Source organism: Thalassophryne amazonica, chromosome 2 (genome assembly GCF_902500255.1).
Source record: "Thalassophryne amazonica chromosome 2, fThaAma1.1, whole genome shotgun sequence".
Taxonomy (NCBI): Eukaryota; Metazoa; Chordata; class Actinopteri; order Batrachoidiformes; family Batrachoididae; genus Thalassophryne; species Thalassophryne amazonica.
This window is the reverse complement of record NC_047104.1, coordinates 65,226,785-65,239,657: the sequence shown is the minus strand read 5'-3', so window position 1 is coordinate 65,239,657 and position 12,873 is coordinate 65,226,785. Positions and strand designations below refer to the sequence as shown.

The window sequence follows — 12,873 nt, the reverse complement described above, 5'->3', positions numbered from 1 at the left end:
AGTTCTCTGTCTGTCACAATTAAAACCCAAACATGGTAAAATTCTCTGAGGTTCTATTTACTACTGTCCTGTATCAGTTTGTATTTGATTATGCAGAAGTTATATAATGTTGCTTCCTACATGCATTAGTATTTTAGTTAAATGTACACTGAATCTCAGCTGCAACCACATTCACAAAATGTGTACATATTTAAATAAAAGTGCCAACACTCAAATATTCTTCTTGTGACAGGAATCGTTTGAATGCTGGTGCAGAAGGTGGAGGAAGAAGCAACAGCAAAACAGACAGCGGAGAGGTTTTCCTCTACTCTCCTCTCAAAATTATCATCTTCGTCGCTGTAATGTGTGGCATGCTTGTTCTCATGTACTTCTTCTACAACATTCTTGGTGAGCAAGACCAAAAGTATTCTCAGCTGTTTTATAGAAGTAAAAATCAAATACAGTGCTTTCCAGACTATGAATTGTACCACTGTATTATTTGCATTTGTCTAAAATGCAAACATAAAGGGGTGGAAAAGCATATACAGCTTGCACCAGTCTATCGGTCACATTTATTTTTTGAAATGTGGTTGCTTCAAGCCATAAAAGCAAAAAGGCACATAGAACACAAGAGTAAAATGTTTCTTATGTCCACCAAACTGACAAAAACATCTCTTTAGAGATAAACCTGTGCATGTTTATCTCACTAAATAGTTAAATGTTTTAGTGCTCCTATATGTTTTAAAAACATTATAGTTAGCATTAGAGTACCTTAACTTAACGGTCCTCCTCAATACTGTTCTTGTTGTCACACAGTGCAAACAAGTGGAGCACCAAGTAGTATGAAGGTTAGGCTTGTCACGCATATAGACATTCTGTGGCCATATATGATAATGCAGTATTTTTTCATATGTAAGTTGCTTTGAAATGCAGTGGGGGAAATAAGTATTTTATCCACTGCCAATTTTGCAGGTTTTCCCACCTACCTGTTAAAGTAGACCTGTTAATTTTTCTTTAAGAAGGCCTCTTATTCTGCACTCTTTACCTGTATCAATTGCACCTGTTTGAACTGTTTGAACTCGTTACCTGTATAAGACACCTGTGCACACAGTCAATCACACTCCAACCTATCCTCCATGGCCAAGATGAAAGAGCTGCCTAAGGACATCAGGGAAAAAACCTGCACAAGGGTGGGATGGGCTACTGGACAGTAGACAAGCAGCTTGGCAACAACTGTTACGATTATTTATTAGAAAGTGGAAGAAACCGGTTTACCTATCCCAGCATCACCGCAAATGTGTAAATCTTTTGTGCCTCCTGGATTCACTATAGAAACATACAGGTTTGCTGTGACTGGTTTTCTTGTTGCTGCACGTTTAATTTTACAAATTTGGAAAAGCCCCCACAGACCACAAGTAGCGGACTGGCTTAGAATGATGACAGAAACTGTTATCAAAAATTCACGACACTCAGGATAAAACAAGCCGGATTTGGACGTATTTTTTTGAATTTGTAAAAGGATCTAACTCTGCTGAATTTACTGTACTTAAATTGAAATGTGCCACTGTAAAATATTATTTTTATGTTGTGTTTTTATGTATTGCTTTTTCTTGTTAAAATAATAATAAAAACTTAAATGACAAAAAAAAGAAAGTGGTAGAAACACAAGATGACTGTCAGTCTCCCTCGGTCTGGGATTCCATGCAAGATCTCACTTTGTGGGGTAAGGATGATTCTGAGAAAGCTCAGAACTACACAGGAGGACCTGGTCAGTGACCTGAAGAGACCTGGGACCACAGTCACAAAAATTACATTAGTAACACACGATGCTTCCATGGTTTAAAATCCTGCAGGGCAGCAAGGTCCCCCTGCTCAAGCCAGCACATGTCCAGGCCCGTTTGAAGTTCACCAGTGACCATCTGGATGATCCAGAGGAGGCATGGGAGAAGGGCATGTGGTCAGATGAGACCAAAATAGAGCTTTTTGGAATCAACTCCACTTGTTAGAGGATAAAACAACCCCAAGAAAACAATCCCAACCGTGAAGCATAGGGGTGGAAACATCATACTCTGGGGGTGCTCTTCTGCAAAGGGGAGAGGACGACTGCACCGTATTGAAGGGAGAATGGTTGGGGTCATGTATTGTGAGATTTTGGCAAACAACCTCCTTTCCTCAGTAAGATAGACAGATAGAGCTTGTTGTTGTAATGACAATGACAATAAAAGCCATCTATCTATCTATCTAAGAGCATTGAAGATGGTTCATGGCTGGGTCTTCCAGCATGACAATGACCCAAAACACAGCCAGGACAACTAAGGAGGTGCTCCGTAAGAAGCATTTAAAGGTCCTGGAGTGGTCTAGCCAGTCTCCAGACCTGAACTCAATAGAAAAATCTTTGGCAGGAACTGAAACTCCAAACCTGAAAGATCTGGAGAAGATCTGTATGAAGGAGTGGACCAAAATCCCTGTTGCAGTGTGTGCAAACTTGGTCAAGAACTACAGGAAACGTCCGACCTCTGTAATGGCAGACAAATGTTTCTGTACCAATTGTTAAGGTCTGTTTTTCTAGTGGATCAAATACTTATTCCCCCACTGTATAAGTTGCAGGACCAACCAAACCTGATAAAAATAAACATACTAAAAAACAAGCAGCTTATTGGTCCACAAAATACTGTGATGTTTAATTCATAATGTGGTTTATGTGTTCTTCTTTCCTGACAGTGTACATCATAATTGCTATATTTTGCCTGGCATCTGCTACCGCATTGTTTAGCTGTATAGATGCAGTGATGGAGAAAATAGGCTGTGGAACTGTGAGGTATGAGCTTTTCAGAAATATTTTCCATGTGCAAACATTATAAAACAGTTAATTGTGATGTGAGTTCACAATGAGTGCTATAATTCTCTGTGAGAATAAGCCATTTAAACCTAAAAAGATGTCTCAGTACTGTGAGAACAGCTGTTTACTCCTCGACATTTAAAGGTCTGTATTTGTGTGTGTGTCTCGGTAGTTTCTCTGTTCGCAGTTGGAACCTGTCTGTGAGGTCAATTGTACTGGCTGGAGTGTGCCTCAGCATTGCTCTGGTTTGGGTAGTCTACAGGAATGAAGATAGGTAATGTCATGTCATACAATTGGGAATAATATTTCACTCATTTCAGTGATAATGAAATAATTTCAATCATATACGGTAATCTGAACATAACCTTTACCTGAGTGCATACAGTGCATCCGGAAAGTGTTCACAGCTCTTCACCTTTTCCATATTATGTGTTACAGCCTTATTCCAAAATGGATTTCCAAAATTCATTTTTCCCCCCAAAATTCTACATACAATACCCCATAATGACAATGTGATTTTTTTTTTTGGGGGGGGGGGGGGGTTGCAAATTTATTAAAAATAAAAAAAGCTAAGAAATCACATGCACATAAGTATTCACAGTCTTTTCCATGAAGCTCAAAATTGAGCTCAAGTGTATCCTGTTTCCACTGATCATTCTTGAGATGTTTCTGCAGCTTAATTGGAGTCTACCTGGGGTAAATACAGTTGATTGGACATGATGTGAAAGGCACACCTGTCTACATATAAGGTCTCAAAATTGACAGTGCATCATAGAGCACAAACCAAGCATGAAGTCAAAGGAATTGTCTGTATATGTCCAAGACAGGATTGTCTCGATGCACAAATCTGGGGAAGGGTACAGAAACATTTCTACTGCTTTGAAGGTTCCAATGAGGACAGTGGCCTCCATCATCCCTAAATGAAAGAATTTTTGATCCACCAGGACTCTTCTTAGAGCTGGCTGCCCATCTAAACTGAGCGATCAGGGGAGATGGGCCTTACTCAGGGAGGTGACCAAGAACCCGTTAATCATTCAGTCAAAGCTCCAGCATTCCAACCATCTCTGCAGCAATCCGCCAATCAGGCCCTGTATGGTAGAGTGGCCAGGGAAAAAGGCACCTGGCAGCCCACCTGGAGTTTGCCAAAAGGCACCCGAAGGACTCTCAGACCATGAGAAAGAAATTTTCTGTCGATGTTCTGTCCTGTCAAATTTTGTTCCTTGTAGCATAAAGTGACAGTTACGTGGGTCGAGATGACCTACCCCACTTGGATGTGTGAGGTGTTAAAGCGCTTGTGCAGTAGAACTCATATTGAAGAGACACATGAAAATTATTTAATAAATGCAGGTCTCCTGTAGTTGTATAAAATACATACTCATGAAATAAAGATAAATATAACGTGGAAGTCGCTCATTTGTACAGGCAAAATATGTTGGGAAAGTGTAGGAACACGGACCCAACAGGGGGCGCAAATGAACGGACAATGGAGTAAGTCAAAATAACAACGCTTTACTGTTGTGAATGTGCACAACGAATACAACCAATCACAGAAATGGACAACAGTCAATTCACAAAAGTGTCGTGTGGGCAGGCTCGAAGATAGGAGACGCCTCTCCAAGGTAAGACCGGAACCACACGGCTTCCTCCGCCACAGGACCCCGGGAATACTGGAGCCGCCAAGTCCCGAACTCCCAGGTGGCCACTGCCTCCGCATGTCGGACCTGGTACTGCTGGCGAGGAACAAAGAACAGTTAGATGGGGGCGCGTTTGCACCCAGGACTCCGAACAGCAGGAAAGTTACCTCCACCTCTCATTGGAACAGTAATCCAAAAACTAGCTCAATCCAAAAAGATACACTCCGTTTGCTTCGATACGTTACCTCTCCGGTAGAAACGATATCTCGGCAATGAGGTGGAGATGCCGTCCTGCTGATATACCCCACTGATGATTGCCGTCAGCTGTCTCAGGTGATGGGTGACAGCTGTCACTGAGGCTGCTCCCGTGAGGCGGCGGCGCCCTCTGGTGCCTGGAGCCCGCACTCCAGGCAGGGCGCCCTCTGGTGGTGGTGGGCCAGCAGTACCTCCTCTTCAGCGGCCCACACAACAAAATATACATATACATGAATGCTTCTAATGAATAAAATACAGAAAATGTACTCACTATAGGTGTAAGTACACTGAATACAATTCATATAAAACTTACCTCCTTGTAACTTCGGGTGGCTTATTTTTACAGTCATCTTACTTTATCAATGTAAGAACTCCTAATGTTGTAGGCCTATTATAGGCGCTCTATAGTAAATCTGTGTGGAGTATTTTTGTTGTTGTTGTTTATATCGTGCCAAATAAAATCAATTTTATTTATATAGCGCCAAATCACAACAAACAGTTGCCCCAAGGCGCTTTATATTGTAAGGCAAAAGCCATACAATAATTACAGAAAAACCCAAACGGTCAAAACGACCCCCTATGAGCAAGCACTTGGCGACAGTGGGAAGGAAAAACTCCCTTTTAACGAGAAGAAACCTCCAGCAGAACCAGGCTCAGGGAGGGGCAGTCTTCTGCTGGGACTGGTTGGAGCTGAGGGGAGAGAATCAGGAAAAAGACATGCTGTGGAAGAGAGCAGAGATCAATCACCAATGATTAAAAGCAGAGTGGTGCATACAGAGCAAAAAGAGATGAATAAAAAGAAACACTGGGTGCATCATGGGAAACCCCCAGCAGTCTAAGTCTATAGCAGCATAACTAAGGGATGGTTCAGGGTCACCTGATCCAGCCCTAACTATAAGCTTTTTCAAAAAGGAAAGTTTTAAGCTTAATCTTAAAACTAGAGAGGGTGTCTGTTTCCCTGATCTGAATTGGGAGCTGGTTCCACAGGAGAGGAGCCTGAAAGCTGAAGGCTCTGCCTCCCATTCTACTCTTACAAACCCTAAGAACTACAAGTAAGCCTGCAGTCTGAGAGCGAAGCGCTCTATTGGGGTGATATGGTACTAAGAGGTCCCTAAGATAAGATGGGACCTGATTATTCAAAACCTTATAAGTAAGAAGAAGAATTTTAAATTCTATTCTGGAATTAACAAGGAGCCAATGAAGAGAAGCCAATATGGGTGAAATATGCTCTCTCCTTTAGTCCCTGTCAGTACTCTAGCTGCAGCATTTTGAATTAACTGAAGGCTTTTCAGGGAACTTTTAGGACAACCTGATAATAATGAATTACAATAGTCCAGTCTAGAAGAAATAAATGCATGAATTAGCTTTTCAGCATCACTCTGAGACAAGACCTTTCTAATTTTAGAGATATTGCGCAAATGCAAAAAAGCAGTCCTACATATTTGCTTAATATGCGCATTGAAGGACATATCCTGATTAAAAATGACTCCAAGATTTCTCACAGTATTAGTGGAGGTCAGGGTAATGCCATCCAGAGTAAGGATCTGGTTAGACACCATGTTTCTAAGATTTTTGGGGGGGAAGTACAATAACTTCAGTTTTATCTGAATTTAAAAGCAGGAAATTAGAGGTCATCCATGTCTTTATGTCTGAAAGACCTTCCTGCAGTTTAACTAATTGGTGTGTGTCCTCTGGCTTCATGGATAGATAAAGCTGGGTATCATCTGCGTAACAATGAAAATTTAAGCAATGCTTTCTAATAATACTGCCTAAGGGAAGCATGTATAAAGTGAATAAAATTGGTCCTAGCACAGAACCTTGTGGAACTCCATAATTAACCTTAGTCCATGAAGAAGACTTCCCATTTACATGAACAAATTGTAATCTATTAGATAAATATGATTCACACCACTGCAGTGCAGTGCCTTCAATACCTATGGCATGCTTTAATCTCTGTAATAAAATTTTATGGTCAACAGTATCAAAAGCTGCACTGAGGTCTAACAGGACCTCAGGAAACAGGAAACACCTAAGAGGAAATCACCTAACAGGAAATCACAACAAAGCTGCCTCAAGGCACTTCACACAAGTAAGGTCTAACCTTACCAATGCCAAGAGCAAGCACACAGGTGACAGTGGTAAGGAAAAACTCCCACTGATGATTTGAGGAAGAAACCTCAAGCAGATCAGACTCAAAGAAATAGAAAATGGAAAAACAAACATAATATTTTTTTTGGGCTGCACAGTAATTATTCCCCTCAAAACACCAATTTTTGACAATTTTCTGACTTTTTAATAATAAAACTAAAATATGGAACATAACTGCAGCAAGGTTTATTTTCAAACATTTGAAAATTTTACAAAGTTAAAAATGAACAATTTTCCTTAATTTGTGAATGTGCAACAAATCACTTTCCCTTATCAGACCCCAAATGTAGTCTCCCATCATGTTTTCATTGTAAGATCCCTGATATCTGTGTTAAAAGTCCATTATGTCTTGGTGGAAGTGCTCCCCATGTTCTTCTGAGTATACCCCCATGTTGTCCTTGAAGTTGTCAAGGTGAGCATCCAGAATGTGGACCTTCAGTGACATCCTACAGCCCATTTGACCATAATTTCTCACCAAAGTCTCAACCAGTTCCACATAATTGCCAGCCTTGTGGTTGCCCAGAAACCTATGGACAACATCAACAAAACTTTTCCATGCCTCCTGTTCCTTTGCTGTCAGTTTCTTTGGAAATTCAGGGCCCGCTATGATTTTCTTGACTTCTGGTCCATTGAAAACACCAGCTTTCACTTTTGCCTCTGGCAGCTTTGGGAAAAAGTCTTGAAGATAATTGAATGGTGCAGACTCTTTGTCAAGCGTTGTGACACATTGTTTCATGAGACCCAGTTTGATGTGCAGAGGAGGGAACAAAACCTTGTGAGGATCCACCAATGGCTCATGTTTAATGTTACGGCTTCCACCTGAGAATTCAGTCCTTTCAGGTCATTGCTCCCGGTGCTAATGTGCTGTCCTGTCTCTACTGTCCCAAAGGTAGAGAAAAAATGAGAAACTTGGTGAAACCTCCCTGGAGTCCCATTAAAAAATGCCACCATTTTGAAGTCCCCAGCGACCTCCCATCCATACTCATGATAGTTCAAAGCTTCTAGCAGATATTTGACACTGTAATCTTCCTTGAGATGCACTGAATGAGCCAAAGGAAGTGATGGATACTTGTTCCCATTGTGCAGTAGCACAGCCTTCAAGCTTCTGGATGAGCTATCAATGAAGAGTCTCCACTCATTTGGATTACAGGAAATTACAATTGCATTGAACAATCCTGAAATGTCACAACAATAGCACAAACTCTCTTCCTTGGCAAAGAAGCTAGAGAAAAGTTGGTGACATTTTCTTTGGCTTGTTACTTGCACACTTTTCATCCAAGAAGTCCCACTCCTTCAGCCTTGAGATCAAAAGCTCAGCATTTGACTTTGTCAGACCATGATCTCTGAGGTCATTCAGATCTCCTTGACTTTGGAAGTAAGAATTCCTCTCACAAACTGTATCTGTAATGTCACAGTCCACTTCACTGTTCTCCCATCCTCTGATTCACTGCTTTCTTCTGATGGTTGTTTTCTTTCTGGAGGTGAAGGTACAGGAAGCTCAGCACTATGTGGCACTGGTGCAGTGGAAGATGGAAAGTCAGGATAAGGAATAGCAGGTGCATTCTTCCCACTTCGGCATTTGGAAGGTTCCACCATGCAGAAGTAGCAGTTGGTTGAGTGGTCAGTGGGTTCATGCCATATTCTTGGAACAGCAAACTTCATTGCTCTCTTTTCCTCTCTGTTGTTTAGGTTGTTTAATTTTCTTTGATTAAAGACTGAAATATTCATGAACAAAGGAGATTCTTCAAACCTCAGTAAATTACTCTCCTGTTCTTGAAAGTTCTTGCTCAAGCTATACAAATGAGGAAGGTTTTCATAAATATAATTGCTTTGTCAACATTGTATTATGTTTGAAATGATGTTTGAACCCTTTTGACATGATCACAAAAAGAAAATATGATGACCACAACTCTGTCAAATGGACTTAACTTTTCTAGAAATTGGTAGTGACCACTCAGTGAATACGAAAACTGGTTAATTTGACTGGTTAATTTGTGGTCCCGACCACAAAACCAAAGTTTGGAGGTCAAGACCACTGTTTTCTCTTTTGATTGGTGTGAAGAAATGGGAAATTATGGTTTTAACCCAGCAACAAGACAAAAGTGAAAATTTGTTACTTATCCAACAAACCTGAACAAAAAGAAAAATTGTTAATGAATATAATTAGCAATAAGACAAACATAGATGTGTTTTATCTATCTGTAGATGGATCTGGATCTTACAGGACCTTCTTGGAATTGCCTTCTGTCTCAACTTCATGAAGACCATTTCGCTATCCAATTTCAAGGTAATTTGTGCAACCATTGTGCCTTGTGGCTAACACTCCCTTGTTTCAAATATTTGTCAGTGTTTATGTGAAAACCCCAATTCCATTTTTATTACATAAATGTGAGAGCTGCTAAAAGGTTTGACTGAAAATGTTGTGTTATAGTCAGTATATTTGAGCATAACCTATACAGAAATGCAAAGATAACGTGTCATCATTGTTGATCATTGTGATTCAGTTAATATTTTTGAAATGATGAAACTGTATTTTATTATTTTTTAGATATGTCTGATTCTACTGGGCCTCCTCCTTGTGTATGATGTCTTCTTTGTTTTCATCACTCCTTTTTTCACCAAGGTATGTCAGATATTATGGTGAAGCAATGACGACATTTTGCAAATAATTTCTTCTGATTTTCCACAGGATCAGTGTGCTGTACTTTTAATACCCCTATTCCACAGAGTGCTGTTCCTTCCCATTTCATCCCAAATAGTAAATCAGGGTGCAATTTGAAGCATCACAGTAACTCCTTAATCCATCTTTTGTCAATCTTGGAAAAACTAGGTATATGCAGTAGTTACAGCCATCATCAGCACCAGTTTTGAAATTGGGTTGAAATTTTCGAACTGTTCCAAAATTTCATCCTGATTCGCCAAAATGGCATTTGACACGGTGGCAACACTTATTCATGGACAACCACCTGCAGTTTGCTCTCCTTTTACAGCACAAGTTTTCCTGGATTACTTTGAGAATAAAATAGAAGACATTAGGCAAGGTTTTGAAAACTCCATGAATCCGCGAAATTCCGCCGATTTTATCATGGGGGTGGGGGGTGTTGGTGTTTAACTCTGTAATTTTGATTGTCACTGAGTTTTTAAAATGTCTATCGCAGAGTGTTCTTTTTTTTTTCACGAGATCGTGCAAGTTTTATAAGTCCGCGGACACTGATCTGGGTGTCACAGATACAAATCAGTGTCCTTGGCTCCGTGTATTTTCGAGGAGAAAAAAGCCTGGCTGTTGCAACAGTTGTAAAGCGGGAGTAGTTGGTTGTAGAGGCTGACATTTTTTCGGGAATCCCACGGCTCACGGGATTCCCGTGGGATTCCCACGGGATGGGTGGAAGTTATTAGGCTGCATCTCTGCATTTAATTTATTTTAAAGTAAGTTACCTCTTGTTATTTGCAAAAATCACGAGAGTCAAATCAGTTTGCACTGTTCAGTTTTTCCTGCACGTTTGTGTATTTTTCCTTCTTTATAAGAGTTTAGTGTTTGTTCTACAAAGTTTGAAAAACAATAAAATGTTAACACTTTGTAGCAGTTCTGTAATTTTAGAAATGCAACAGAAACAACCACAAATCAGAAAATTTGGGACTGTATGTAAAATGAAGACAAAAATAAAATTCTTGCACTAGTCCCATTTTTTCCACTCACACCCACAGAAGCCAAAAGTTCTTCCAGAGTTGTGTCTTGGTGGCTTCTAGGGCTGCAGCTATCGAAAATTCTATCGATTATTTTATCGATTAATCGAGTAATCAGATAAAAAAGTACCTTTGAGTTTTTAAACAATATCAGTAGTGGCAGGGCTCTCCCTAAAGCACTGGCACAATGTTTCTGTGCCATCATGCAGATTTTTAAGTTTAGGGTGTTCTCTGTCTGTTTTGCCGGGTTATTATTTCTTTTTTTCATATTAAGAGTTTTAGAGCTTTGCCAAACCATAAGCCCAGGCAGTCTGTGAAATCTTCAGTGTGCATCCTTTTTTTCCTTCTTATTGCATATTTCATTTGCCCTTTTTATTACTGTGCTTTATTCAGTGTTTAGTGTATATTTATACGTGCTGTACAGAGCAGCTCAAACCAAAGTCAAATTCTTTGTTTTCTGTGGATACTTGCCGAATAACAAAGCCTTTGAAAAACGGCTGTGGAGTGCAGCGTTTCCACAAAAGCTGCCTGTTGATAAAAACTCTTACCAAATCTGAATTAAAGTAAAGCTTTATTTTAATCATTAAACATGACTCAAGTGCGCGTCCTTTCACTTCATCTGCGGAGGTGGAGAACGGCTAGTGGAGCAAAACGTGTTTTTCTTTTTTTTTTCTTTTTTTTAATAATATATACAAACACACTGCTTCACTTTAAATGCACAATAAGTCCGTTTCAGACAATCCGTGTGGACCCTTTCTCTTAAAAGGCTTTATTTTACTCAGCATATGGCTTTATAAACTTGTAGCATCACCTGCTACATTGATTAGCGTTATGGTCTTCTTCTGTGTTTTTTGTGGGAGCGTTACAGCGCCACATACAGGCCTGATGTATGTACTACAGCTTTAAACGAAGCCTCGAGGCAAAGAATTTGCCTCGAACATTTTTTGTAATCGAATTATTTGAATTACTCGATGAATCGTTTCAGCTCCTTCCAGCAGGGACATTTAGTTTTTGAGAACTGCCTACCTGACACAGATTTACCATAAAGTACCACACTGTACAGTGGGGCAAAAAAGTATTTAGTCAGCCCCTGATTGTGCAAGTTCTCCGACTTAGAAAGATGAGAGAGGACTGTAATTTTCATCATAGGTACACATCACCTATGAGAGACAAAATGAGACAAAAATCCAGGAAATCAAATTGTAGGGTTTTTAAAGAATTTATTTGTAAATTATGGTAGAAAATAAGTATTTGGTCACCCACAAACAAGCAAGATTTCTGGCTCTCACAGACCTGTAAGTTCTTTTTTAAGAAGCTCTTCTGTCCTCCACTCATTACCTGTATTAATGGCATCTGTTGGAACTTGTTATCTGTATAAAAGACACCTGCCCACAGCCTCAAACAGTCAGACTCCAAACTCAACCATGGCCAAGACCAAAGAGCTGTTGAAGGACACCAGGAAGAACATTGTAGATCTGCACCAGGCTGGGATGAGTGAATCTACAGTAGTCACGCAGGTTGGTGTGAATAAATCAAGTGTGGGAGCAGTTGTAAGAAAATGGAAGACATACAAGACCATTGATAATCTCCCTCGAACTGGGGCTCCACGCAAGATGAATGACCTGCAGAGAGCTGGAACCAAAGTAACAAAGGCTACACACTACGCAAAGAGGGACTCAAATCCTGCAGTGCCAGGCATATCCCCCTGTTTAAGCCAGTACATGTCCACGCCCATCTGAAGTTTGCCAGAGAGCATATGGATGATCCAGAAGAGGATTGGAAGAATATCATGTGGTCAGATGAAACCAAAATAGAATTTTTTGGTAAAAACTCAACTCGTGTTTGGAGGGAGAAGAATGCTGAGTTGCATCCCAAGAACACCATATCTACTGTGAAGCATAGGGGTGGAAACATCATGCTTTGGGGCTGTTTTTCTGTAAAGGGGACAGGGCGACTGATCTCTGTTAAGGGAAGAATCGGCGGGGCCGTGTATCATGAGATTTTAAGCCAAAACCTCCTTCCTTCAGTGAGAGCATTGAAGATGGCCATGCATTATTTATGTTTTGTGTCTTTTAGTGAAGTTTTTTTATTTGGATTTAGGCAATAAGTGCCTCCCTGTATTACCACAGATGAACTGTTACTGTTGCAATATCTTCTGAAATAAAACTGCAGAACACAAATTAATAAAAAAAGAATGGGGAGAAGATCAAATCAAATTCAGTGTATTGCCTAAAAACTAAAAGAAGGGGGAAAAAAACGGCAGCGGTACAGGAGCGGGAGTCATTCTGAATGGGAGCGGGATGGGAGTGGGAGCCATTTTACCAAGAGTGAGAC

At 40.2% G+C, this 12,873-nt stretch overlaps 1 protein-coding gene across 2 annotated transcripts in view; it reads left to right on the top strand.

Annotated features, from left to right (window-relative positions):
* Positions 1-12,873, top strand: part of zgc:123258 (uncharacterized protein LOC641502 homolog) — a 118,542-nt gene that overhangs the window by 47,189 nt on the left and 58,480 nt on the right. For both annotated transcript variants that reach the window (XM_034186925.1, XM_034186917.1), the window contains exons 6-10: positions 233-387; positions 2,701-2,797; positions 2,991-3,092; positions 9,061-9,142; positions 9,404-9,478. In XM_034186925.1, the coding sequence (XP_034042816.1) occupies positions 233-387; positions 2,701-2,797; positions 2,991-3,092; positions 9,061-9,142; positions 9,404-9,478 (511 nt within the window). The remainder of the gene's footprint in view (positions 1-232; positions 388-2,700; positions 2,798-2,990; positions 3,093-9,060; positions 9,143-9,403; positions 9,479-12,873) is intronic.